Source organism: Empidonax traillii, unplaced genomic scaffold, assembly GCF_003031625.1.
Source record: "Empidonax traillii isolate 1590-97213 ecotype Southwest subspecies unplaced genomic scaffold, ASM303162v1 scaffold224:size737649, whole genome shotgun sequence".
NCBI classification, from domain to species: Eukaryota; Metazoa; Chordata; class Aves; order Passeriformes; family Tyrannidae; genus Empidonax; species Empidonax traillii.
Genome location: NW_020955417.1, coordinates 174,850 through 200,996, shown reverse-complemented (window position 1 = coordinate 200,996; position 26,147 = coordinate 174,850). Strand labels below are relative to the sequence as shown.

At 40.0% G+C, this 26,147-nt stretch overlaps 1 protein-coding gene across 5 annotated transcripts in view; it reads right to left on the bottom strand.

Annotated features, from left to right (window-relative positions):
• KCNC1 (potassium voltage-gated channel subfamily C member 1) overlaps positions 1-26,067 on the bottom strand; it is a 127,365-nt gene extending 101,298 nt beyond the window's left edge. For 2 of the 5 annotated variants that reach the window (XM_027887901.1, XM_027887906.1), the window contains exon 1: positions 25,311-26,065. In XM_027887901.1, coding sequence (XP_027743702.1) covers positions 25,311-25,880 — 570 coding nt within the window. In that variant the 5' untranslated portion in view covers positions 25,881-26,065. Of the gene's footprint in view, positions 1-25,310 lie in introns of all 5 variants that reach the window. The other 3 variants (XM_027887905.1, XM_027887902.1, XM_027887904.1) reach the window with 3 other exon arrangements.
• Between the last annotated feature and the right edge of the window lie 80 nt (positions 26,068-26,147).

Genomic DNA, 26,147 nt, shown 5'->3' with positions numbered 1-26,147 from the left:
CCTGTATCCTAGTCAACACAAACACGTTTCATAAAACATATGTGGATTGTGAGAAGCTGGTAGAAAACTAGTTCAGGAGTTTCCATTCTTGCAACTTGTTTGTCTTCCATTCTTCTGTTACTTTCATGACTAAACAAATTTGTCTGGATGCCTTAGTTTCTACTCAATGAAACTTCAGTGGGAATTCAGTAAACCAGAAACACAACTTGGTGCTTGAGAAGCTACTTCCATTTTGAGAATGTGTTTCTAGAGAAGTAGGGTGTGAGTAGATGTGGGTAGTGAAAAAAATGGCACCAACCATTGCAGTCTAGATTTCTGAAAGCATTTTCTGAGTTATTTTAAAGGTTTTACGTATGGTTACTGAAACCTTAACTGTGAATATGAATTGCCTTTTAAAATGAAAACTATTAAGCTTAGACCTCTTTGTTGTTTCATTTCAGGCGCTTGAAATGCTTTGCTCCCCAAGATTAATACCCAACAACTTCTTCCACAAAAGCAGAATAGAAAAAAGCTTTACCTGCTCCTTTCCTTCATACCGTGTCATCTTTTATTTGCTTTGGTTTGCTGGTATATATGTGTGTATTTTATACTGTATAATTTTAGGTTTTCTGTTTTGTGATTTTCATTAAGAAAGTTCACATCTGATTTTTTAGGTGGACTACAGAATGAATTTTGTCTATGTGGACAAAAATCAAATGGGTTTTATGCTAAATTAGAAGTTGCATTTACGTATTGGCAAAGTATGGCATATAAAGTATGGTATGGTATATAGGACACTTACTCAGTATCTTCCCAAATGAAATTAATAAATATTGTAGACATTAACAATTATCTTACAGAAATTAATCATAAACCAAGTCAAAAAAGCATATATGTAAAACATACCCCAAGGTAGCTGTTGTTTACATGCCAGCAATTTACACTGACTTCTATGCCGCCACTTCTTTCTCTCTGCAATCAGTCGTTACCACAGAAACTGCAACAACACATGGCACTGGGAGACAAAGCTCCTTCATTAAGAAAGACGATCAGTAGCATAAAAATTCTCTTCATTTTATCCCTGCTATTCAAAGGGTATAAAATGCTGGTATGCCACAGTCTCATCGCAAAAAAAACCACATAAATTCAGCCTTTCAGAGGGAAATGCTGTTAGTTATGCCCGTTTGAACACCTGGGACAATGCAGGTTTTACTGAAAGCTCATCTTTGTGCTGCTGTTGGATTGGAAACAGCCCCATGATGTAGTCCTTGAATGGAGGGCAGAAGAATTTGGGTGTAATTAGCCAGTACCCCTATTACTCTTTAATGAACTAAGAGGAATGTGTTTTGATTTTTTTATTTTTCCCACAGGAGCTATATAAAAATGCATTCAGAAGCTCTTGTGCAGATCTGAAACGTGAGTTTGAGACTATCGGGACTCAGTTTCCATAAAAGTGCTGGTGGAGGTGAAAAAGAACCTAATTTGCCCTTATCATTTTCCTTAAGGCAGAACAAAAGGTTGGCTACAGACTAAAAACCCACTTGATTTGAAGTAATTTGTGACTGCAGAGGTTGTAGTTGGGTTGTGTCTCCATGGTAATACAGCAGTGGACAGGGGCTCTTCTGCCATTGCTTTGCCTAGAAGAAGCTGGGCTTAAGAAATGGAGAAAAGTAGGCATGGATTATTTACCCAATATGCTCAAGACCCTTAAAAAAGGAAAGGAACAGACCTTTCTGCTCCCTAAACACAGTACAGCCCTTTTTTCCTTTACATGACCCTGCCTTTAGGCTTTGACTGGAGACTCATCCAGAATGTACTTTTCATGGCATTCCCTGTAGGATCCAGTTTGCCCTTCTGGGCTCTCCGAGCAGGAGTTCCATGAAGAAATAAAGGGGCAAAGGCTTTCCCACACTTTATTTATGTGTATTAATATGCAGGAACCACTCTCTATAGGCAGGAGAATCACTGTATCTGTGCTTGCTGGCTTCCCTCATCTATTTGTAGCAAATGGTGGACACCAAATTTGCTTCAAAGGGTCTGTCTGATTGCCACTCGCATGATACACAGGACAGAGTCGTGACCCTGAAATGAGCAGTGTCGGTGCATGTACGTGCTTGTTGTCAGACAGCACCAGCTTTGCTGCTGGGGCAGTAGAGGTCACAGCTGAAGGAGAGGTATCTTCAAGGAGTCAGCTTTCCTTTTGGTTACTGTAAGGTACTGGAAAAGCAGATTCTCACTGTCAGGAGGGAGACATGATGATTCTCACCGTAATCTCACTGCTGGGTATCCTGTAAGGTGCTGACACTCTTTGCTCTAAGAAATGGGCTTGAGGTAGCTCAAGTTCTTTTTAGAAAAATGATTTAGTAGACTGTATAAGCCACACTTTGGCATGGTAAACTTGCATGGATACCAGCGAATTTAGGCAGAACTCTACTCCCTCGCTGCTCTAGACCTCTGTCTGGTAGTGTTGTATAGCTTGAAATGAAGATATTGCCATCAATCAACTTGTCACCTACCTCGCTACCCACTTGTATTAAATGATTTCACTATCAGCTAAGATGGAGCACACCAGTGAGTGTTAGATTATAGGTGTCTAGAGAGATTAGATACTGAAATTAGACGGATAGCATGTAGGCTGCTGCACTGGATCTCCCACTACTGCGGTCACCAATGTGTCCTGCTCCAGTCAGATAAACCCTAAAACTGTGCTTCCTCATTCACTTCCCTTAGCAGAGAATGCACGAATGAGAGGTGTAAAGTCAGTCCCCTGAGAAAGTCACAGTATCTTTGTGCACTGTATAAGCAATGTGGCATCTAATTCTTCTGTAGAAATAGTGTAGTATGTTGCAGCATGTGCCTGAATTCATCAGATGCCTCAGCAAGCTCTAACCCCTTCTGTTTCAGTTTCCTAAATCAGTAGCTTCTCAATCTGTTTTTCCTTTTGGTCCTTGACCAAAGATGATTACAAAAAGTAATAATTACACTGTTATTAAAAAATGGTCAGTAAGAGATGTGAAAGCTGATGAGACCCAAGATGACAGCTACCCTTGGGGAAAGTATCCTTTCTCATTGGGAAAACTGATTTTAATGTGTTGGAGTAGCATGGGATTTAAAACTGAATGCACGGGTGTTAACATAATGCCTTAGTTTCTGTCGTCTTATGGTAGGAAATTATTCTGCTGAGAAAAAGCCACAGATAATGAGAGATAGCATTTAAATTCCTGTTTTCACTGGTCTTATCCTTTTCTTACAGAGGGGCACAACCTTATGAATATGCAAAGGGAAAATTGGATTGATTGGTGGACTGATATAAGAGGCCAAAGGCCTTGTCACATATGGCTGTCTAGAGTATGTTAGAAACTATTTTATGAATGCTTTAGAAGTATTCACAAATGTGTAGGGCTTATTTAATTATTCATAATTCACACCAATAGAAAAAGATTGCTATCAGTTCATATTTTCAGGGATCAGGAGAACTATGAAAACTTTTTTAAAAAATCACAGTAGCTTTTCTATATTTAAAAATGTAACAACTTAAGATCCTAGAGGTTAATTCTGGGACAGGATGTCTATTTTTTGTGGCAAGATGTCTTTTCTAGTCTCCAGCTAGGCTCCACATTTGTAAAAAAGAAGTAAATATTTCTTGGAGTTTAAATATGTATGTTGATGTATGTATCTGTATAAACTGAGGTTCTGCTTGTATTAATTATCATTGAAAACTATCTCTGTCTCCCTACTTAAATGAGCTATCATAGCATTGCTTTCTTCTCTACTGGGGCCTCTGAGTGTTCCTCCAAGAAAATACTAAATAACATTCAGGATGATAAAGTAATAAAGGCTGTAGTATGATTTCAAAATAATTTCAGGGGTTTTTTCTGGGAATTTTGTGTGAATTTTTCATGGTAGAAATGTTATTTATGGAAATCTCTATATCTGTTCCTGAGCAGCAGAATTTGGCAGTCTTGAAACAGAATTTAAAATTATGCCGATGGTGCTCTTAATTCACATGTTACCTTAAAAGTATTCCCTACAATCTGTGTTACAAAAGATTGGGGGAAAAAATTTCTTTTTTTTCTTTGTATTCACCTTTTCTTAATTTTTCTCTTTTTTTTTGTTGTGGGTAGAAAGTGGAAATAGTTGCAAATTAAAACTTTCAGCCCTGAGAAGATCACAGATAAGAATTTCAGCTCAGCTATACCAGTGAGTACTGGGGTCAACTACCAAGCAAAATACATCAACTACTCAAGAGCTCCAAGACAAGAGCTGAGCAGTGCTTTATTTGAGATACCTGCCTTAGGAGCTCAAGGTAGCCAGAAAGTCATTGCCCAGATTTCTGGTTAGCTTAAGTATTGCTACAAGAAAACACGGGAGTGTGAAGGGATCCCACATGTTTGGGATTTAAAATGGGACCCTTACGCTATCCCATGCACAGGCTGCTGAAAGAAAGTAAAGGAGTTCTGGTACATTTTAATATTCTTTGTTGTAGGGTACGAGATGTCTGGCTATGATGGAAATTCTGCCCAATGCCCCCATGGTGCAGAACAGGAAAAAAGGATGTCAGTCTATTGCCATTGGTTTTAAACTGAGGATCTCGCAAGCCAGTATATGGGCAAGTCACTGAGGGAAGCATCTGCAGAGGATGGCAAGGAGGAAGGTGCGAAGGGCAGGTGCGATGTTGCTGCCAAGGAGAGAAGTGTTTCTGTACTCCTCTTTCTTCTTGAGGGATTCCTCTCTCATCTGTGTCCTCAGGCACGAACACCTCTCTTGACTAACGTGGTACAGCTTTTCTTTTCATTGCAAGTATCTCCCCTCTCTCCTCTCAAAAGGTGGGTTTAGATCACGTCCTGGCTCTATTTTCTCTTGAAGGCTGCACTGGCCAGCAGCTCTTGGCCTCCTCCTGTGAGCGGTCAGGAGGGGATGGGGGCAAGTTCATGTCCCTGCCTGCACCTTCGTGGCACTCAGTGAGTGTAAGACATTTGCACATTTTCTAGAGAGCAAAGATGGATATGCAGGGAGAAAGACCAAGATGATACAACAGATGCCAATCTGCACAGAAAATACAAAGCCTTTGCTACCCTTCTCAGGCAGAAGAATCTCTAGTTTTAGAGCAGCATCCATTGGAACTAAATGCAGCAGAGGTACTCCTGGATTTAGTATTATTGGTTTTGACCAGTTTAAACCTATTTACAATGATGAGTTCATTGAAATTTTTTTTAAGCAGCAGAAGGCAGGATTCCTTTCTCATTTTTGTTAACCATTTCTTTTGCGTAACATAAGAAGAAAGTGTGCGTGTTTGTGTGTCTCAGATCGCATATTTTGTGAGAAAATTGAAAGAATACTTGCATATCTCATTAGAGACACTGAGATGATTAAATAACTTTTGTCAAGTATGCTGAATTTCTGGAAATTTTGTTATGGACAAGCAAAATATTATTTTCTTTGCATAAATATTAAATGTTGAACAGGGATACCTAAGACAATCTAAAACTCATCTTGTACATTTATAAATCCTCCTGGTTTTTTGGCTATTCTAATAGGTCCTATTTCTGAAGACGCTCACTGTCAGCAATTTGTAGGCAAATCATTGGAATTTAGGGATGCTTAGCCCTGATGCTGCATATTTTTCTTCACTGCAATTCGCAGTGTTTTCTTTAAGCTCATTGTTGAAGACCAGCTTCTCAGCTGGAGTAAGTGAGGTAGCTGTGTTCAGCTGAACATCTCTACGCCTATTTGTATTAGCTAAAGGTCATGCCTGTATCCTGACGTAAAAATGTCTCAGTTTGCAGTGTGAAAGCTATTGCTTTCTATTTTCCCAGGAGTACTGCGGAAGAAATAGGTTTCAAAATCCTGCTGGTCATCTGTAAGGTGGTTTAGAGTTCATCCTGTTCTGCTAATACGTGGCATTTGTAGAGCAGGACCTGGTGAGGGAGTAAATTGGAACAACCTCATAGTTGCCAACATCATCAGAGACAACTGGATGCTACTGCAGGGCTTACCTGGAATAATTTTAGAGTAAAGCCCTTGCTTTAGGGCTTTAACTCCTGCTGACTGTCTAAAATGTAGCTGTTGTGCTGCTGAACTACCTGAAAAATTCTGTCATCTGGATAATTTCAGACTGTTGGCAGTAAAAACAGCAACAGTCAGGGAAACTACAAAGAATGGGTTAAATCACAGTCTTGCCTCTTCGGTATTCCTGGATAATAATCCACCTACAGTGACTCCACACTGTGGGTAGAAAATGCCTACCTCTTTTTAAACATAATTTATGCACTCCTTTGCCTTTTGAAAAGGATAGACACCAGCCAGGTAGAAGACTGCTCTGCTGCATTAGGGCTCAAAATTAACCATCAAATGCGTGCCTGATGTGCAAGTCAATCTGCCAAGTCAGAAATGTTACAAACAGACATCTGACTACAGCGTGTGTTTTTCCAAGCACGCTTTCTGGCTATGCAGCTTTTACTGTTTCTTCCAGCCTGTGCTAAAGGGACAGGGATACATGTACTGTTAACCTGGCACGACATGAAACCTGCCATAAACTCATTTCCCTGGAGAGTTTCTTTCTACAAGGGCTGTGGGCTATGAGGCAGTTCTCCCGTGTGATTCCAAGTGTCCTTGACTCGATCTGCAGTGAGCAGGAAGGTGCGTGATAATTTCTTCTGTGATGCAGTGGTGGCAGCTGAGGAGGCTGAGAGTGTGAAGGAAGCTCATTCCTTCCCCTCCACCCCACCTCCACGAGGAAAAAGTTCTTGGGCTTGGACCTGAAGGGGTTGTTGGTGAGAAGTTTCTGCTTCTGAAGTAAGAGTCAGACCTAGAAAATTCTATGGTGGTTGCATAAGTACTGAAATTACAACACTGCTAAAGTCTCAAAAGCAAGCAATTGACTGGGGAACACATTTTTAATATAATTGCTTTTTGACCTTTTTTCTGGTTTTGCTTTGAGTTTTGATTAACTTCACATTAATTATAATCAGTGAACACTGAGGAAGAAAGGGATAGGTTTTTTTGTTGTTTTGTTTTTGTTAAAATGCTAGCAACTTTCCCTCGTTCATCAGTTTGAAGGAGGAGTAATTCCTGGTCCCTTCAGGAATTACTCAAGGGAAAAAAAAAACACAGGGAGGTCGAATTTAACACTTATGATCTCTTGAATTAGACAGTGAGGATATAGGAATTGCAGGCCATTCCTGTATGCCATAAGTAAACACATCCATGGTAAATACGAGCTAGAACTAATCACTCAAAAGCAGTACAGTGTTTTGAGGAACATAATGGCCCCTGGGCAATGCCCAAGGCATCTAGCCATTTTCTGTTCATCTAGAGCAAGAATTACCAGGCTATTACAGTGGAAAGAGGCACCAGTCAGTGAGTCTTGTGCTGTTCACGTATCTCCAACACAATCTGTGGGTCTGCATCCTAGTCAAAGAGTATGTTCAGAGAGATTAGCATCTACAAAGCAGATGTGGAGCTGTTTTATGGTTTGCCTTGCTCCTTGATTCTTCAGAGCAATAACTAGGCTACTCCCTGTCCCAACACACTGCCAGTGACAGAAGAGGTCTAAGCCTCGTCCTGCCATGTCTCTCCTGACTTCTCTGCCTCCCACCCTGATCTGTAATAGTACCTCTGTCACTTCTGGCTGAATGTTTCCTTGGGAAGTGATCAGCTCATCTCCAATATCTGCCTGATGCCTTCGTGTCAGAGGTCTTGTAATATGACAGTGATTCTGGAGACAGAGCCAACTTAGCTGAGAAAAAGGGGACTGCTCCCACTACACTTTGTTCCTTCTTGTGATTGCTCAGGGAGCTTCAGCGTGTGTCAGGCTTCAGCGTATACAGCATCTGCTCTGGCATCTTCTTCTGTGGGGTGTTGGTCTCCTTGGAAGAAACCCACTTTGCTAGACACAGCTCTCAGCTCATACTAAGTCTGCCTGTTCTGGGAAGGCAATGTGTTTTCTGACAAGATAAGCCAAGATAAAAATCAAGGGTTCATTCTATTGGCACCTCAGGTCTGATGGTGAACTTACTCCTTCAGTACAAAACCTCTAGTCAGACTACACAGATTATGGCAACAATGGGTTAACTCACGTAAACAATTTTCTGACTATATCAGGTTGCTGCAAACTAGGGTCAGTTCAAAGGTAGGTTATAGTTAAGTCTGTTAGTGCTTTAATTGTGTAAAGTTTTTCTTTAAAATGTCTATTTGAGGAAAGATATGTTTTAATTTTTGGTATTATCGAACTAAAAGTTATTTGTTAGATCTGTAAATAATCTTTTAGGTACATTCTGGTTGGTGTGTCTTGTGTTAATTTTTTACCTGAAGGAGCAAAAATACTTTTATTTTTAACTGTTGTTTTGTAGATGCAGTGTTACATGTTATTAGATTTTACCTTCCTGATCCACGAAAGCTTTGTTTTCTCATTTCCTGTCAATCTTACTGAGGAATGCTGAATAATCAGAATGAAACAAGGATAAGATTGCCTTCTGATCTTGGATTTATTTTGAGCAAACTTTAGTTCTTTCTGTGTCAAGAAGGTGTCCTCACTTCACCTGCTTAGAGCAAACATGATACTGAAAATTCCTCTAGTATCCCCAATTTATCTCCAAATTTCTCTGCAACCGTTAGTCCCTACAATACCCTCCACAATACTCAGATAAATAATGTTCTATTATCATTATTAGAGATGTAAATTACCACCAAGAAGCTGTGGCTTGCCAGAGGTCACATTGAAGTCAGAAGAGTTAGTGCATTTCTGGGCTTCCCACATAAGATCATAACACTTCTGCCTGCTGCCTTATCTCTTTGTTGCTTCAGCTCCATCACTGTATCTGCCACTGAATCTTACTCATACATTCACATTGGAGTCCTCAGTGAACAGAATGCATTAACAAGCCACATCTTTTCATTAGACAGCAAGTGTTCTCAACTAAAGATTGCTCATTTATTCTAGACTTTTTTCTTTTTAATTAATGCAATCAAACAAGGGCAAAAGGGTGAGTGAAAATCACCCCCAGAGTAATACCTCTGTGAACTGCTGCTGAAGTTAGTATGGCATCTTTTGGTCTGACAGAGCAAAAGCCTATGTCATGCTCTCACTTTCATAAGTGCCCTATATATTTAAACCAGTTTTTTTTTTCTCCTGAAAATCCATTTAGTCTTGGATCACAGCTGAAAAGTCTCTGTGTGTGGTAAAGGGCATAATTCTTGTGCAGGACTCCTAAGAGGAGAAGTTGGTTTGGTTGGGTTAGAAGCCTGAAGTATCTGCTCTACAGCTCTTAAAGAGATGAAGTTGGCCTCTTTCTTTCTCTTCTCTACTTTTTTTTTTTTTTTTTAGTGTCCAGCTCTTGTGCCAGCCATCAAAGTGTCTGACCTTCACAAGCCACAGAAAAAAATGAGCATATCAGAACACACTGTCCAAAACCCTCACGTGTCCCTACAGCAAAGGCTTTTCCAGTGTTAGCACTGGTGACAATACATGAAGATTTCCACTGTGTAGCCTAACCCTATTTTATTCTTCGGCAAGCTTGCAAGAGCAAAATGTGCTCTTTTGACCACAAAATCTCTTATTGCAAATTGCTTCTTCCTGAGCTCTCATGCAGAAGGTAGCACATATTGCTAACTCATCAGAATTATTCTGATTAGGTTGTTCTCACCTGCTGAAAAAGGCTTTGCTGTAAGTGGCTACAGTCTGAGATTTTAAGCTCTTGACAGTCTTGTTACCCTACTAGTAAGCGGGTGATTTGTCATCCTATCTTCCATTTCCAGGGTCCTAACTCTGTTTGTTCCTCAATGTCCAGTGAACATTGTGGGGTGAGACTTCCCTCTCCCTACAGTATTTTTTTCCCTGGGTCTGAAGCCTCCTTTCATCTCCTATTTGTAGGAGATACATCCCACTCCAGGCATTTTCCTTCTCCTTGCTTGCATTGCAACCACTGTTTTCTGTAGTTCTGCTTCAGGAGAGTATCCATCTCATGCCTGGTGATGACTGCAGTTCCTCCACTGCACAGCACCCCTTCTCTGTGAGCAGGAGAGCAGATATTCAACAACAATTCAAACTGCATTTAAAAACCAGAATCTGTGCCACAGCCTCTGGCAGAAAGAGGAACAAGCAGACGGACAAGATGTTCATGCTGCTAAAAGGGAGAATGGTTTCATGTCCAGAAAGGGCTAGAAAAACACAGTGCCAAGTTGAGAATCATTAGAAGAAAATTTTTTCTGACCTATATAGAAACCTGGTTTTATTCTCAACTAATTTAAAAACAAACAACCGCCCCCCCCACCACGTACAAGCAAAAGGACTGCAAGCAGGTGATGTGTATTTTTAAATAACTCAATGGAAATTATAAAAACAATTTGGAAAAAAAAAAAAAAAGAGAGATCCTTTTTCTCCTTGAAAACATTCTGTAAAGTTTGTCATATTTGTCCTTCAGACTTCAAACCGGCAAGGCTTTTTCCTTATCCGAAGATTTGAGCAAAATATTGTGCAGAAAGTTATTTCCTTTTTATCTCCTGGTCATTCCCTCTTAAACTTTGCTGGTTTGTTTTTTCTTTCTGACTACCATTTTCATTTTCTCTTTTTTATTAAGTCGGTGTGAGGAGAGAAAAAGAAACTAATACTGGATGAGGGGGAAAACATTGGGTTTTTTCTCATGACGAAAAAGGAGAAACTTGGAATAAATGTTACTTGAGAAGAAGGAGAAAAATGGGAGGAAAAAAACATCTTTTCTTGCCAAAATGTATCTACATTTATTTTTCTAGCTCTGGATCTGAAACTGTGGAATACATACAATACTGTTGATACTCCAAAACTGGTTTCTTAGCCAAAAAGTCTGTGTATTGTGAGAAGGCTTCTCAAACATCATCTGCAAAACTTTCAAAAACACAACCCCCCGTTAAGATCGATGCATCGATCTTTTCACTTCCTTGCAACCCTTATGAGTGTCCGAATTTGAAAGACAAGTAAGCCTGTGTGATAAATGTTAGAGGGGCTGATGACATGCGTGGTGACTTCACTTTTGGCTCATGCTTTACTCTGTGTGTGTGTGTGTTGTAATGTAAAATCATTGCCTCAGCACAGTGGGAGACTGAAAAATGAGTGACCACTTAGCATTTTGATGAAGGTAGGTGTATTTAAAAAAAAAATTCTACCCTAAGCTGCCGAGCCTGTGGTCAGTTTTGTTAACTAGAAGATTCATAATCTGGGCTAGTGAGTTGGCTTAAGAACATTTTTGTGGCCTGTGGGGATTTTAATAGGACTGCAGTGAATGCTAGCAGGAATTATGCAGCCTGAGAGCTTCATGTTATCCTGAAATTTTTCTTGATTACAGCTAGCACCATATGCAGTGCAGGCAGTAAATGAGAAGGTATTTTTTTTCATTTGTATTTAAGTCTTTATTGATATTCCTCTCAAAATATAGATTCCGGTCTCTCAATACACATGGTGCGAGGCTTGTGAATGTAGTTTCCACACATAATTTCTGGATGTGTTTCTGAGACCTTTGTCATCTGTTTACATTACTGCTCTTGTAAGAAGGTCTTTAGACCAAACTATTGCTGCATCTGGGCAGTCATGCACAAGCTCATAGTAGAAATCTCTTTTTTTTTCTTTCCCTTGCAGTTGTCAAAGTGAGGAGCAAGAAATGTCACAGGAAAGTATTTCCACAATGAGTTTTGCAGTTGCTAAAATTATTGATGTGCCCACAGTTATCATGAGTGAAAATTGCATCTGTTAGACTGGCATTGCTAAATAAAACCTGGTTGACTACTGGGATGAACGATATATTCAGATATCCTCGTGACAATTAAAAGAAAAGCTATTGTTCCTAACATTCATGGCTGGGATCTCTGTTTAAATTTACCACAGTTCTTGTACCTGTAAACATGTACATCTCACTTCTAAAGCAGATTTAGGATAACTAGGACAAAAATATTAGATCTAATTTCTCACTGGTCTGAGTTAGACCTTGTTGCTGAAGTCAAGAGCAGGAAAAGTTTATATTTGCAAGAAATGACTTCAAATCAAAGGGCAACTCTGTGTGGTGTTCTCAGCAGACATACAGGTACTTTGAAATCTAACTTGGATAAAGAGAGTATGAAAGATGGTACTTATGAAGATGGTACTTCAGCGATCAAAGCAAAAGCCTATGGATACACAGTCCCCCTATGCAGTATTCCATAACCATGTAGATCCAGGGAACAGAGTAGCTTTATCCTGTTTTAATTCCTGTCTGACAGATATTGTGTGAGTCTCTGTATAAAAGAAGAAACAGCTTTAATTGCTTCAAAGGAGAATTCTCCACCTGCTAGCAGAATGAAAATAACGGTGACCTTCCCAGATTCCATTTCACAGGAATGTGAAACAACTTTCCCTTGTTTGCATGAAAACAGCAGAAGTTCTATGGATATGCCCCCTTCCTTTGAATTTTCTTACAAGATGACCTTTATCCCTATTTTTTTTTTGCTATTCAATATTGAGTACTTGTTTCAAATTCTAATCATATTTCGGTTATATTTTGTCCTTTTTGTAGAAGTTTGTTAAAGTATTTTCATAAACGATCGAGACTCATAGAACCTTCTTGATGAAGGGAGATATTAGTACTGGCAGTTTCCTTATCAGATGACGGTAAATAGATGCACAAAGCTACCACAATGGACATTTTAAGTTTTTAATACTTAGAATCTTTGGGGATCAATTTGAAGAGACCATCTGCAGCTGCCATTGACTTCTAAGGGACGTATGAAAATTGTGATTTGATGCTGAAATGTCTGTTGTGCCTTCTTTGTGAGCTCAACATTTATATCGAAAGGTGACTTTGGCTACTGCAGGATGTCCAACACTTCACAGGACCACAGAGACAAGACTCAGCCCAACACCTGAAACTGGCTTGTGATTCAAAGCTTGTTTTCAAATGTGGTACCAGGTCTTTTAGATGTCAAACACAGAATCTTGAAAACACTATTCCTCCTATTGTAACAGCATAGTTAGTTCAAAGAAAGTGCAAAACGGGCTGGAACGGTTTTCATGCAGAACATACAGGAAGCAAGGGGCCTGGGAACACAAGCTTTAAACTTCCTGGCTTTTGCTCATATTCCTGCCACAGTTCCCACTAAGATTTTTCTTTTATCTACATTTGCCGTAGTTCCTTCTTTCTTCCTTTCTAATAATTTAAGAGACAAGATGACAGAACAGATTAAAAAATATCTATAAATAATACCGTACGTAAAGAGGCATTTACCCACTGAGTCTTAAAACTCATTCCCTGATTTGGATCTATTTTTATAAACTTCATCTTACTTGCCACTGACAATGATTCACATAAATATTAAGTATTCATTTTTAGTCCATTGCACACAAGTGAAGCGAAACTGTAGTGTTCTTTGGAGTTTTTACCCTGAAGGTCCTTACTTAGGATGGAAAGAGGGTTAGGAGGATTCAGTTTCTAAGTTTTCTACAATTTGGTCCTGTCATCATATATTAGACAGCATAGATGTAGCATTTTTAAAGTTTTCAATGACATTCACATTTCAAATATGTGGGGTTTGTTTGTTTGTTTTTTTTTCTTCTAGATGAAAATAGGACATGCTATCCTGAATTAAGGTCTAAATGTAAAGGTTGTGAAATAACGTGATTTCTTATTTATACCTGTGTTGTGGTTATATAGATCTACTCTACCACTATTATTTTGCTATATCTTGTCTTTTGATTAAATTAGTCTTGAAATGTTTTATTTATTGTCCAAAGGTTTTGTTCTTCCGACTACCCAGAAAAGCTATTTAAACAATGAAAGAAAATATTTTTTTCAATGTTTGTCACTCCTAAATTTTAATACAACTGTGTTTCTGTTATAGCAGGAGTAGATTTGATAACAGATGGTAAAACTGCAAAACTGTCTCTGCTTCATTAGAGCCCCTGGCAAGTCTCCTATATAAGGTAAATTAGAGCAGAGAGGGATATTTAACAATATACCCTTCACAGTTTCCAGTAAGATTTTGAACTAGTTTTATGTGTATCATGAAGGCAGTGAATGTAATAGCTAGAATGTCTATTGATCACTTCTGTGTTGGTTTTAACACCAGAACTAAAGCATACGTGCTGTAAAAGGCTCTAATTTAGCAAATACTTGTTCTAGTGCTTTTCCAAGTTAAATTTATCTTGGCAATAGTTTAACTGAGGTTGCTTTCCTTTAATAGTGATAATGCATTTTTATTAAAAAGTAATAAAATGTAAGTGATCAATTTCCATTTAAATTAAAAGAATGTTTATGTTAAAATATTGATGAAAAGGCAGCCTTCAGAGATTTTAAGAGTGCTTGTGTTTACATGGCACAACTGAGAGGTGACAGATTGATAGCCCTGGGAAACATAGGTCTTTTCAAAACAAATTATGTGATGTGTCCTCACACTGACTTGGGAGCTCACTTTGCAGGATGGCAGAACTGCTCAGACTCTGGGGTGAAAAAAGTTCTAATTCTGCATATCATCTACTTTTCCATATCAGCTCATACTTTTCCATGTATTTTGTCAATTCTTTCTCCATAGGGGCTGCACAGAGATCCCTAAATCATTGTACATGGCTCACCCTGGACTCAACTGCATGAGGACAACACATGGTTATTTCCTAGATAGGGACAGGATTCCAAATTGTGAGTGATTGAAAATAAAAGACCAGTTGTATATATGTTTTCTGCTACTAATCTTCCTGAATTCAGTAGGCCAGAATTACCACACAGGAACAGCTTCTTACTTCCATATTACTGGGAAATTCTGCTTTGCCATGTACCCAATATATTGGTTTGTGAATTCCTCCTGCTGTGCAAAGTGGATGAGCTTCACTAACTGCCTGGATTATGCAGCTGAAGTGGGAGGTTTCTTGAGCAGAGACAGATGAAAATTTGAAATCCTGCAGTTGGAGGAAAACATTAAACTTGAAATTTCCCATTCTAAGCAGAAAACTGTAGTTACTGGATTATTGCATCCAGGGGACTCTTTCACACTACAAATATCTCCTGTTTTTATTTGAGCATGTTTTTGAAAATAGCTTAGATTCTGTGTGCATTCGGCAAGTCCATTTAAGGGACTTTTCCTAATAGTGAAGAAAAATTACGGTATTAACACGGCTTTGCTGCAAGGTAGTTCCCAACAGTACAAAAGCAGTTCTGGGCACAGGCAGAAACAATACTGTAGGCACTGGGAAATTTCAATATGCATTTAAAAAAATTAAATCTGCAGGGTTAGTGTCCTGGGAATTGTAAGTTTGAATTCTCATGGCGACATCCTTTCGTGAGTCTGCCCTCAGAAGTGAAGATGTAGGAAGTGACTGCTCGATGCCTGTGATGCAGGAGTGATGGAGAAGAAGGCGATGGAGAAGCCCTGCTGTCCGTGCCCTGGATGTCACAGCTCCTAAGAATACTGCACCTTTTGAAAACTCATAGCTTTGGGTGACCTTCTGCTCCAGCCCAGGTTGGTTTGGGAAACATTACATCTGAGTATAGTGTAAAGTCTTCCCGTAGATGCTGTCAACTTAATGTTCTTATGGCAATAGCATTTAGAGGTGTCACAGAAATTATAACCCTATTGTGCTAGTTACTGCAATAAACATATAGTAAGGGAGAGAGGAAAAAATACAAGGCAAGTAATCTGAGAAATGTTGTTTTCCTTATGAAAATGACATGCTAAGATTAAATGTCTTGTGTGATTTCACATACAGTAAAATTCACAGAAAATGAGAAGGGCTGAAGCATTCCCGAATGATGTGGCATGCTGAGCTAATATAACATGGTGTTTGTGTGCTTGTGCCCCTGTAAATGTTCATTTGCTGAGCTATATGTATACAGCCTGCCGTTGTACTCCTGGCATGCTGTGGATGCTCCCCAAGAGGATTTTTCTTCAAGCTAAGATAGGCATGCAAGTAGGATGCACAGATAATGATGTTGGTCAGATCCACTAACAAATGCTCACTTGATAAACTGCAGTAATTCAGTTATTTGCAATCTTTCATCCAGATCTCAGGTGTGGGAACTTTTTTAGGGTTTTTCTCCTTCCCAGTAAATTCCCATCATGTAGGTGTGCGTATATGTCTGAGGACGTGTGGACTGTTCTGAATGAAGATTAAAAATCACCTAGTAAGAACAAAGGTGTAGCCTGCTGCCCTAGCCAAGAAATCCTTTGAGAACAGTAAATGTGCAGTGTTAGGAGTTGCTATAGATGATGGTGCTATGTATATGAAGATGAATTTGAGGTTTGGAGCGGAAGACACTGCGGAAATGTTACTGAACTTCAAACTTTTTATTTGCCTTTAGTTCCATGCCACTGACACAATGAAAACTGAGCTTCTTTGCTTAGTGAAGCAGGTTCTCCAAAAGATGCTTTCTTTATAACAGTGAATGCACTTTTGCATTAACGATTTCCTGCTGCTTAGACATAACTAACATTTCAAGTAATCTATACAGTTTTGAAATTTACATTAGGTCTTTTAATAAAATCACTAGCGCCTTAGGGACTTCTTGGTACCATAGACAGTGAACTCCCACCAACTGAACACCAAACAACAGAACACTAAATTTCAATATCGCTTAAGCAAAATTCAGATCTAAGTTGATCTGCTACTGCCCCAAAACCAGAAAACCAAGCACCCACCCACAGCGATGGCCTCAGGTATTGGTTAAGCTATCACAGCACGGTTAGATTGTTCCTGGTTTGTCCTTACAAGGGCTTTGCTGAAAACCCCTGAGTTAAAATCAGTTCTGCATTATGCGGGACACATTCCCAAGAAGTGCTAAAACGTACTGTCACTAGATTTCTTGCAGAACTCCACACTAGAAGTGATGGGGAGATCCATGCTAAAAAAAGAAACAGGAATAGCACAATGTGGCTGACATCATGTTGTCATGTTTTTAGAGTAGGGATCAAAGGCTGCTGTAAAGGCAAGCCCTTTTGCATTGTGTGTTGTGGCAATTACACAATTGTCCTTGTCCTGAAAAATTTTACCTGAAATAGGTCTGCCTGAGTCTCTGGCTGGATACAACTAAAATCAGTGATCACTGGGGCACTGGCCCTACAAGGTGGGGTGAGATTTTACTGATGGTCTCTTAACTTCTTGCCTGCGTCCTTTTCTGCTATATGACCTCCCTTTCACTGGAGGTTGTAGGTGTTCAGCATTTTAGAGATATCTCGCTATTAATTTTATTTTGAAGTCTATTATCAAATTTGAAGCATTCTGACTGAAGGTTTTCATTTAATTAATAACTGGGTAAATTAAAAAAAAACTGGCCTCCACCATCTATACCTGTCAATTGATCCAGTGTAATGAAGACTGCAAGAATCCAAACTGAAAAAATAGAACAGGGTTTTTGTAATGAATTTTCAGAGTGAAATCTGCACCTGAATTTCTGTTGTGTTTCAAATGATAAGCAACCTGAACTGACCAGATCCCTCTGTATTTGAGAATGTTTTTTGAGGGCAAAGATGGGCAGGAATAAGAATTCTGCTTAAGTGGAAACATGTAGCTACTATGCCATCAGTGTATTTCCACGTACATTTTTAATTTTTTAAAAGAAGATGGATTTGGTTTGGTTGTGCAGACAAAAATGTATGCTTTAACTTCTATTTGTCTCTGAAAATTATAAGACTCCCTAGGTTTTGCTGTTCTTATTTAAAACCATCTCACTGCTTCTTAAAAGGGACATTCTTTCCCAGGTTTTCAAGTAAAAAGTCAGTATGATATTTTAAGCCATTTGATGTAGTCACAACACCACAGTGGTCCTGACCCAAGGTTTTCTCAAATCTCGCAGTGCTGAGATTTACTGCTGCTCCCGAAGTATCAACATAATTACGTAAGTGTGTGCCAGCAGTGTGTGCCTGTGTTGGAAGCTCATGTGCAGCACACACATTGCTGGCTGTCTGCAGTGCAATGAAACCTGAGATTTATTGCATTTACAGAAGGCCATTACAATGCAATTTTAACTTACTGTCATTAAAGGGTCTTACATCATAAGCAATCACTGCAAAAAGCCTTGGACTGAGATTTATTCATAATTTTTACAGCATGATTTATTAGCACCCCGGTTATATCTTATAAATCTTATATGAAAGAAATGAAAATCAATTAGGGCCTGGTCCTTTCACCTTTACCCGTGTTGGGTGGTACCTTGTTCTCAGCCTGCAGGAAACGAGGATATTCCTGGAGTAAGCTATCACTACAGGAGTAGGAGTGAATACAGCAAAATCTGGGGACTTAGAGAGCACAGGAGAGAAATGTAAAAATTATTCTCGAAATGACAGCATTTGGTTTATATTCCAGGGGGAGGGGGTGGTTCTCCAAAGATTCATAGATTTCTCTGATTTCATCTGATGCTAACACTTCTGTGTACCATTTGGAGTGAATCACATATTTATGTAATGCAATATTCAGTAGAGAAAGCCAAGTCAGCCTTCTAAACTGTTCTTTCCTCAGATCAAATTCAGCATGTAGTAACTGAGAGGCTAATTGTAAGACAATTGCAAAGATCTCAAAATGGCTGTTTTATTAGTCTTACCTCCCAAGAATGCACTGAAATTTCATACAGTCAAGCCTATACAAAATGGAAACTCAGTTTTGCCATCTGTATTTGTACAAGAAAGAATTATGCACTTGATTATCAATTAGGGCCCAATTTTTCAATTTGAATACCCCTGCCTGCCCCTTTTATTATGAAACACAACACTTGGATATGATTTAGTTGAACATTAATAGAAGTCATGTGGTTTGACGGGATGTATTCTATAGCCCTGTGCAGTAAAAAATGCCAGCGAGATTATGATGAGCTTTGTCAGTATCAGAGTTCTGTGTTTTGATGCAGTGTGCTAAAGATGCTCATGTCTTTAAAAGGTTATGAAAAAATGTATTTGAATATGTATACTCCTAATAAATTGCTAAGATCTATTGCACTTCGGTGCTTTGAAATAGAAATATGCAATGCATCTATTAAAGAAGCAGTACACTGCAATTAATCTGTTATCCTTAACCATACTGCAGGAAAAATCAATTCTATCCTTGAAGCTGGTGATAATTTTGGCACTGACTTTCAGTAACAGTAAGGCTGGGCCCTCTGTTGCTGATTTCCTAACATCTCTCCTTATGTTAAGAAAGGCAGTATGTATAGACTTTACTAAAGTACTACTATAAATATACACGGATCAGTCACGTAGTTTTACAAATAAAAAAGATGATTATTGTTAAATACTAGACTGCACAACAGAAGGGAAAAACAAGGTGGAAAAATAGTTTTTCTAGGTATAATCTAATATATCACATTTTCGTGAGCAATTCTACTATAGAAATATTATAACTGATCCACAGATCTTTTTATCCTTTGTCTCATGACATACCAACAGAGAATACCAGTATTTTTTTGCCTTTTCCTGCCCTAACCAAAACCAAAATAGCAAATGTCAGGAGAAGGGCAAAGAAAATAACTGAAGGCACATAGGGATGGATTAAAGATAGAAGGGACCAAATATCATTCTGAACCCAGTCACTAAATTCATATCGATTTCAGTGGCACCACGGTTACATTTGCAGAAATATTTTGGGATGGTTTAATTTTGAAGTCCTTCCTCATATGGAAATCCCACTCAGCATCGTAGGAGGTGGCAGTGATAGGAAGGCATATATATGTGTATGCATATGATGGTATGATCCATACAATCACAGCCTTGGCTAAATCAAGTAAATTTTGTAACCTAGAAACATTAAAATTAAGTAAGATTAAAAAAAAAAAATTAAAATGGCAACAGATGCTGTTCTTTTTTAAGATTTTAGAATAATAGAAATAAAATTGGAAATAGGAAAATGGATTTTAAAAAGTCCTTGAATTAAAACTGTTAAGTCTGTACTAGGCAGCCATGGATTCGTCAGGTGGATAACATCATCCCTCTCATCTCCCTGTGAGACTGTGACTTCAAAGAGATTGTAAGATATTCTGGGCAAACATCACTTCCTATGTGTTTCTGATCAACTCGTACTGTTGAAGTCATGATTCTGCATGGCTGCTGTGATATTTTTTTAATTTGTGTGTGTGTGTATGTTCTTTTAAAAATTTATTACTTCTGAAGTCGGAGGGACAATTCCCAGGAGTTATTGTATGCCTGCCCCCACCTTGACCAATCTGATAGAGACTGAATGTAAGAGTTGGTGTGAGCAGAGAACACTTTCTAACTGGCATTGCAAAGGCTTCTTTGGTCAGGATGCAGAGAAGACTACCATGCTCACTAATGGGTTATGTAAGGTTTTGCAGTAACATGTTCCTTGATGGGAGAAAATAGGAATAAAATGGAATTTTAGGAACCATATTAATAATGAATGATGGAATGGTAGTTAATAGATGTCTGTAATTCCATTATACTAGAAGTGCAAGGGAAACCTCATTTAATGTTGAAAGATTCTCATTTTTCCAGAGCTGTAATGCAGCGTGCAGTTAAAATTAGGCTGTCTCGTTAATTGTCAAAGTGTATGGTGAGAATTCCTGCAGCCAGCTTCAGTGCAGGATTAGATATGCCTCTGCAGGAGAGACCTTCCAGAAAGACCCAAGGTGGGAGAGCAGCTCCATCAGGGTGCCTTTGATACAATCTGTCCCTGAAGAAGAAGGGGTCCTGTGGGTAGAGGAAAGCGTGTGGGGCAAGTCTTATCCTCTCCCTCTCTGCTCACCCTTGGTGGGAGACCCCAGACTGCTGTCTGTGGAACGCTCCAGTGCGAAATATGTCCTGCATCAGATGGCTATGAAATAAGCTCCCCTTGTGAAGGATGATGAGTATTTATTCCCTCTCCCTGATACTTGCCTCAATTCCTGAGTTTAGCTGTCCTGGGCAGGGGTAAAGAATGAGCAGAATCAACCCAGCCTCTAATCCTCAAGACAGTATGGTTATTCAGGAACTAGGATCCCATAAACCTTCTCATGCCTACGGGTTGTAGCTTATAGAGAAATTAGTTTAAATGAACATAGCAAGGTTGAATGCTCTTGAATGTACAAAAGAAAGCAGTAAGAAATCTCTGGGAAATATCTTTTTCTCATCTCTTTACCACTTTTGCCTGTCTCCTTCTCAGTGTCAGAAACTTGTCCTTCAAAAATCACCCACTGAGGAAAGCAGATTCTTCTGCAGGATGTGAAGGGAAAACATGAGGAAAGGGTGAGTGAGAGTTTTGCTTTTCCTCTTACAGATCAAAGCAGTATAGCATATGCCAGGATAGCAAGTCAAGCTGTTGAGGACTTTCCACAGGACCCCTACCAGCTTTTATTTAAAAACAGTAAAAATTTTTATTTGGAAGGACTACAAAAGCTTTCCTGAGGGTTCATTAATTAAGTTTAACTGTCCAATTTGAATGTGAGCACTAGCGCAGAATCTCAGCTGAAAGCTCCGAGTTCCCAAACATTGAGTAACCTAAGGAATGTGAATTAACACAAACATAACCTTATCCCGCTGGGGAGGAGGAGGAGGAGGAAGGGGGACAAATATGTTAGATACCTGCCTGCCAAACTCCCCAGGAAGTCAGTGGGAGCTTCGCTAGTGGAAGAATAGCATGACCAGACATAAATATAAAGGAGAGAGGATGCCAAGAAAGTATTTTTCAAGCATTTGTGTACTTAGGACCAATGAAGTCTAGTAAGTGCAGAGGGCAGGAACTCTACTACAGCGTAACTCTCGGATATGCTGCTTTAGCGTACCTCTGTCGCTTTCTGTGGGACTCTATTTCTCCCCTTGTACCTACTTATGAAAAATAAATTTGCAAAGTTTTCTGATGACGCAAAAAAGACAGTTCTATGAGCTTTAAAGAAATGTCTCGCCCTGTGTGAGATATCCATTGACATGCAGTGATATTTAGCTGCCTGATCAGATCCTTTTGACAATACCCCTGGATGTCTGCCTATCTACATACACACCCAGTATCTCTACATACCAGATCTTTTCCATCACCTTGTCTGTTACTCTGTTCAGACCTCCAGGAACCCAACTTTGCTTCTGGTATCCAAATGTGGATTCTTTAAGTTTAGGAAAAGTACAACACCTTTATTTTACTAAGGGTAGGTGTGTAAGGAAATCTGTGATTTGAAACAAGCTACCTTTTGTTATTACAGATATAGAAAATGATGCAATTTTTTGGAAGTGTTCCATTTTTTTTAGAAATAACTACATTATTTAAGAAATTAGTGCGTTGAAAACTAGAATTTAATTAAAATCAGCCCCTATTGTTTTAACAAGAAACTGTTGACTATGTTGCACCGAAAGACAAAAGATTAGTGACCAGGAGCTTTGCTTTGTCAAAGTAAGTTTAGAAATAAACAAAATTTGCAGAGTTAGCTGATTCTGCCTGACATACACAAGTGCACTTCCAATCTTCTCTGGCTGTCTACAATGAGATCAGATGTAATTTAGTATGAGTCAGGTGCGAGTGAAGCAAAACAGTCAAATGTACTTGTATTTGCAAGCAGTGTCCATCAAAATCCTCCAAGAATGGCTGGATTTGAGTAAATGCTGAGCTTTTCATAGACAGTTCCTAAACATTCACTGAATTAGCTCACCAGATGGAGCCCGGAGCAATGTTGCTTTATACAGATACGCAGGTTTTCATTTAATCTTAATATTCATAGACTGTATTTCTTTTACTTGCCCAAGTGTAACAATATAATGGTTATGTAAACTAATGCTTACATTACGATGCTATTTTGACATGCATTTTGGTGCCGTATGTAAACACCAAACATATGTAATAACCACCCTTAATACAGGTCTCAGTTCCATTTAAGAAGAGAATTTTTTGTGATTTTTTGTGGACAAAATGACCATGTAAATTTACACTTTTGCATAACTGAAATACAGTTTGTAATTGAAAGTAGTGTACACAATTAAAAGTGAGTTAACAGTGGATTTGTTGCCTGACTCTAATAATGATTGCTTTAATATACCCTTCACTTGTTAATGATGCTATCAATTATTTTACTGTAAATTAGCTATTGTGAGTTTGAGGTCTTTTTGCAATGTCTGTGTTAGGTTACAGGACAATAAATCAAACTCCCATCTCCTTTTACATTCATAACCATAACGTATGGCTTTTATTAGAAAATGTTAAGTGTCTTATAATGTCTTCTTAATGGACAGTGTGTGCATGTGTTGATGATGAAAGCCATCCTCTTTCATGCAAAATATTAATGCATATGGCCTACGTCTCCATAGATACAAGTTAAAGAATCATATTTAACCCACAAAATATTCAGTATACACTTTGCCCAGAATAAATATTTATCTAGTTGAACAACCCTTTAAGGAAAGAACTAGTTAGAGGTCAATCAGGAGCTGAAAATTCTAACAGGTATGTACATGTGATTGTGAATAAATGGTATGTAATTACTGCAAAAAAACACAAACAAAGAAACCCAAACCACTTTATAAAACATCTATTGCTAAATGAAAATATCCTTAGAGAATGAGAAAATGGAATCTATATCCTCCTAGAAATCCAGTTTGTGCATCACAAAGACTCCTAATATTGGTTAGAGATTTTTGTCCTTCCACCTAAAATATCATAACACCTCTGAGCAAGAGGATGTTTTAGCATCTGTATCCTTTTCCTTGGGACAACATTATCCCTTTGACTTTTGGACCACTCCACAAAATCTTGAACAAGCACACTGCTTTGACTTGAAATGTGTTTTATCAACAGATTCCTGGGTACCAGAGAGATCTGCTATTCAAATCAACGCCTGCTAGCACTGGGCTTGATTAATGGAAACCAAGCATTTTGAAGGATACCCACCAGCCTTCCCTCTCTGTTTCCATGTTCCTTTGGCAGAAATCAGGGCTTTGAAAGCTGCAATTCAACAGCAACCTCTTTTCATCTTATGGTAAATATTTTATTATTGCTTTATCCCCCATGCTGTTTAAAGAAATTCATTTAAAACATGAACTCCTTTGTTCAGGGAAGAAGTCTCCAAAGGGTATGCAAACAAGAATCGTTAGAAATGCAGCAAGATGTAACTCCAGGCTCTGCTCCAGCTTCCCCCATTCATTCAGTTTGCAGACCTGGCGTCTCCCTGCTGGAGATCTCTGCTCAGACGGAAAGTCTCCAGCAGCTGCTATTCCACCACCCATTCATACATGACCAGCTCCCCTCTCCCTGCATTTCCACTTCTCTTTCCTTCATCCATCCAATTTTCTCCCTAATCTGATCTCACTTCTTTGATCCTCCTCAGGAACACTGATCATCCTCCCCCACCAAAGCACCACTCATCCCTACCGAGGGCTGGCAACAATTAAGCTGTAACAAAGGTACATTTAAGGGAGGAATAAAACCTGTGCAAACGAATTTCTTTGTGAAGGCACTATCCTTCATCTGTTTTTCTGCTTAATCAATATGGGTGTCTTGGGGATTAATCCTGCTGCTGTTCCTGAAGTAAATGTGTTCATTACTTTTAATTTCAGGAGCAGAATCAGGCCCTAATTAATGTAATTATCCTCATATGTCATAGCATGAAAGGTGTCTACTTAAAGGAGTCAGGCAACTGTTACAGACCATCCTTATCCCCAGCTATGCTGTGAACTGCACCAGTGTGCATTCTCTTTCCAAAACAACTGCAGGCACCACGAGGGGAGGAGTTGTCCTTCAGTACCAAGCAAGAAAGCTGTCAAACAGTGTCCCTTCAACATCAGTGAAACCCTCTCCTCTGATTAATACTTTGCATTTTCCACAAGGGAAAACGACAGAGCGAGGAGGTAAGTGGGCAACTGAATTACCCATTCGCGGAGAAGCATGATCATAAATATTTAACTTGCTATGTATGAGAAAAGAGAAAGGAACAGACTTCCTTTCCAGTCCAGTCTGAGAAACTCTCCAATCCCCTGGTCCTCATGGGACTGCCTGCTCCCATGATCATTTCTCCACCTCGTAAAGGGATTAACCATTAGCTCATCAGAGGGCTGGAGAAGGTGTCTCTCTTTACTGAGGGATAGCTCACTAAAAATCTATGCACAGAGGGAAATTACCTGGTTTAATGGAGATCTCCCTGGCCCTTGAATGGGACCCTGCCCCAAGCTGTGGAGTTTTAGGAGCCTGTTAGAAAATAAGGGTCTCTGGACTCCCACATATGAGTACACAAGCTCATGCCTTCGTGTCCACTCGTGCCACATGCATGAGGCCTGCTTGAGAGCGTGGGTTACAGCCCCGTAGCCCCTGCATGATTTTTGTATGGCCACACACAGGGATGGCTGCTCTGCTCTGACAGAGGAGATAACCCTGATGATGCTGGGAGGAAGTGGGACTGCAGGGAGGTTCGAGTGTTTTGTTTGATGAGGGTGCTGATTGCATAGCTTACCCTTGCATATCTGGAGGAGTAGGGATCCTCAAAGAGGGCCCAGATGCGGGGCTGCCACCGTCTCCAGAAGCCCCCAGACCTGCCATCTGGGGAGTCACTAAGTGCTAGGCGTTTTGTCATCTCCAGCTCATCTTCACCATCACCAGAGTCTCCAGTGCCATCTATGTCTCCGTCCTCAGCACTGCTATCCAGGGGCGCCCCACCAAAGCTGTCCAGAGCCTCTTCGGCGTCGCGGTGCTGCCGGTAGGTCATCCAACAGCAGGGCTCCACATCGGTCTCATCGATGCCCCAGAAGGCCAGCTCCTCCTCATACAGGGGCCCGCACACGTCCGCGGGGCAGTGCAGCTTGCCAGTGCGGTAATAATTCAGGATGTGGGCGAAGACGCCCGGGTGCCGGTCGAAGAAAAACTCATCCGTGCGGGGGTCATAGTCGAAGTGGCTGTGGGCATCGGGCTCAGCGATCCAGGCCAGCCGCGTGCCGGGCAGGGTGCGCAGGGTGCTGCGGTAAGTCTGGTGCCTAGTCCCTCCCACGTTGATCACAATGCGGTCGCTCTCGTCGCCCTGGCCCATCTCGTCTCTTATTAGGCATGTCGCAGACTCATCCAAGCAAGCACGGCAGGCAGCAAGCCCGTAAGGCTTCTCGGCGGCAGTCGGTGCCTAAGCCGAGCCCCGCTCCGGGCCCGCGGGGGCGAGGGGCCCCGGCCAGCCCCGCTCCCCCGGGGCCGCTGCGAGGCGATGCCGGTGGCTCCTGGAGCTGCGCCGCCTCCGTCTGGAGTCAGACGCTCGGGGTCCGCGGCAGCTGCAGCCGCGGCGGAGGGGCAGGGGCAGGGGGGGCCA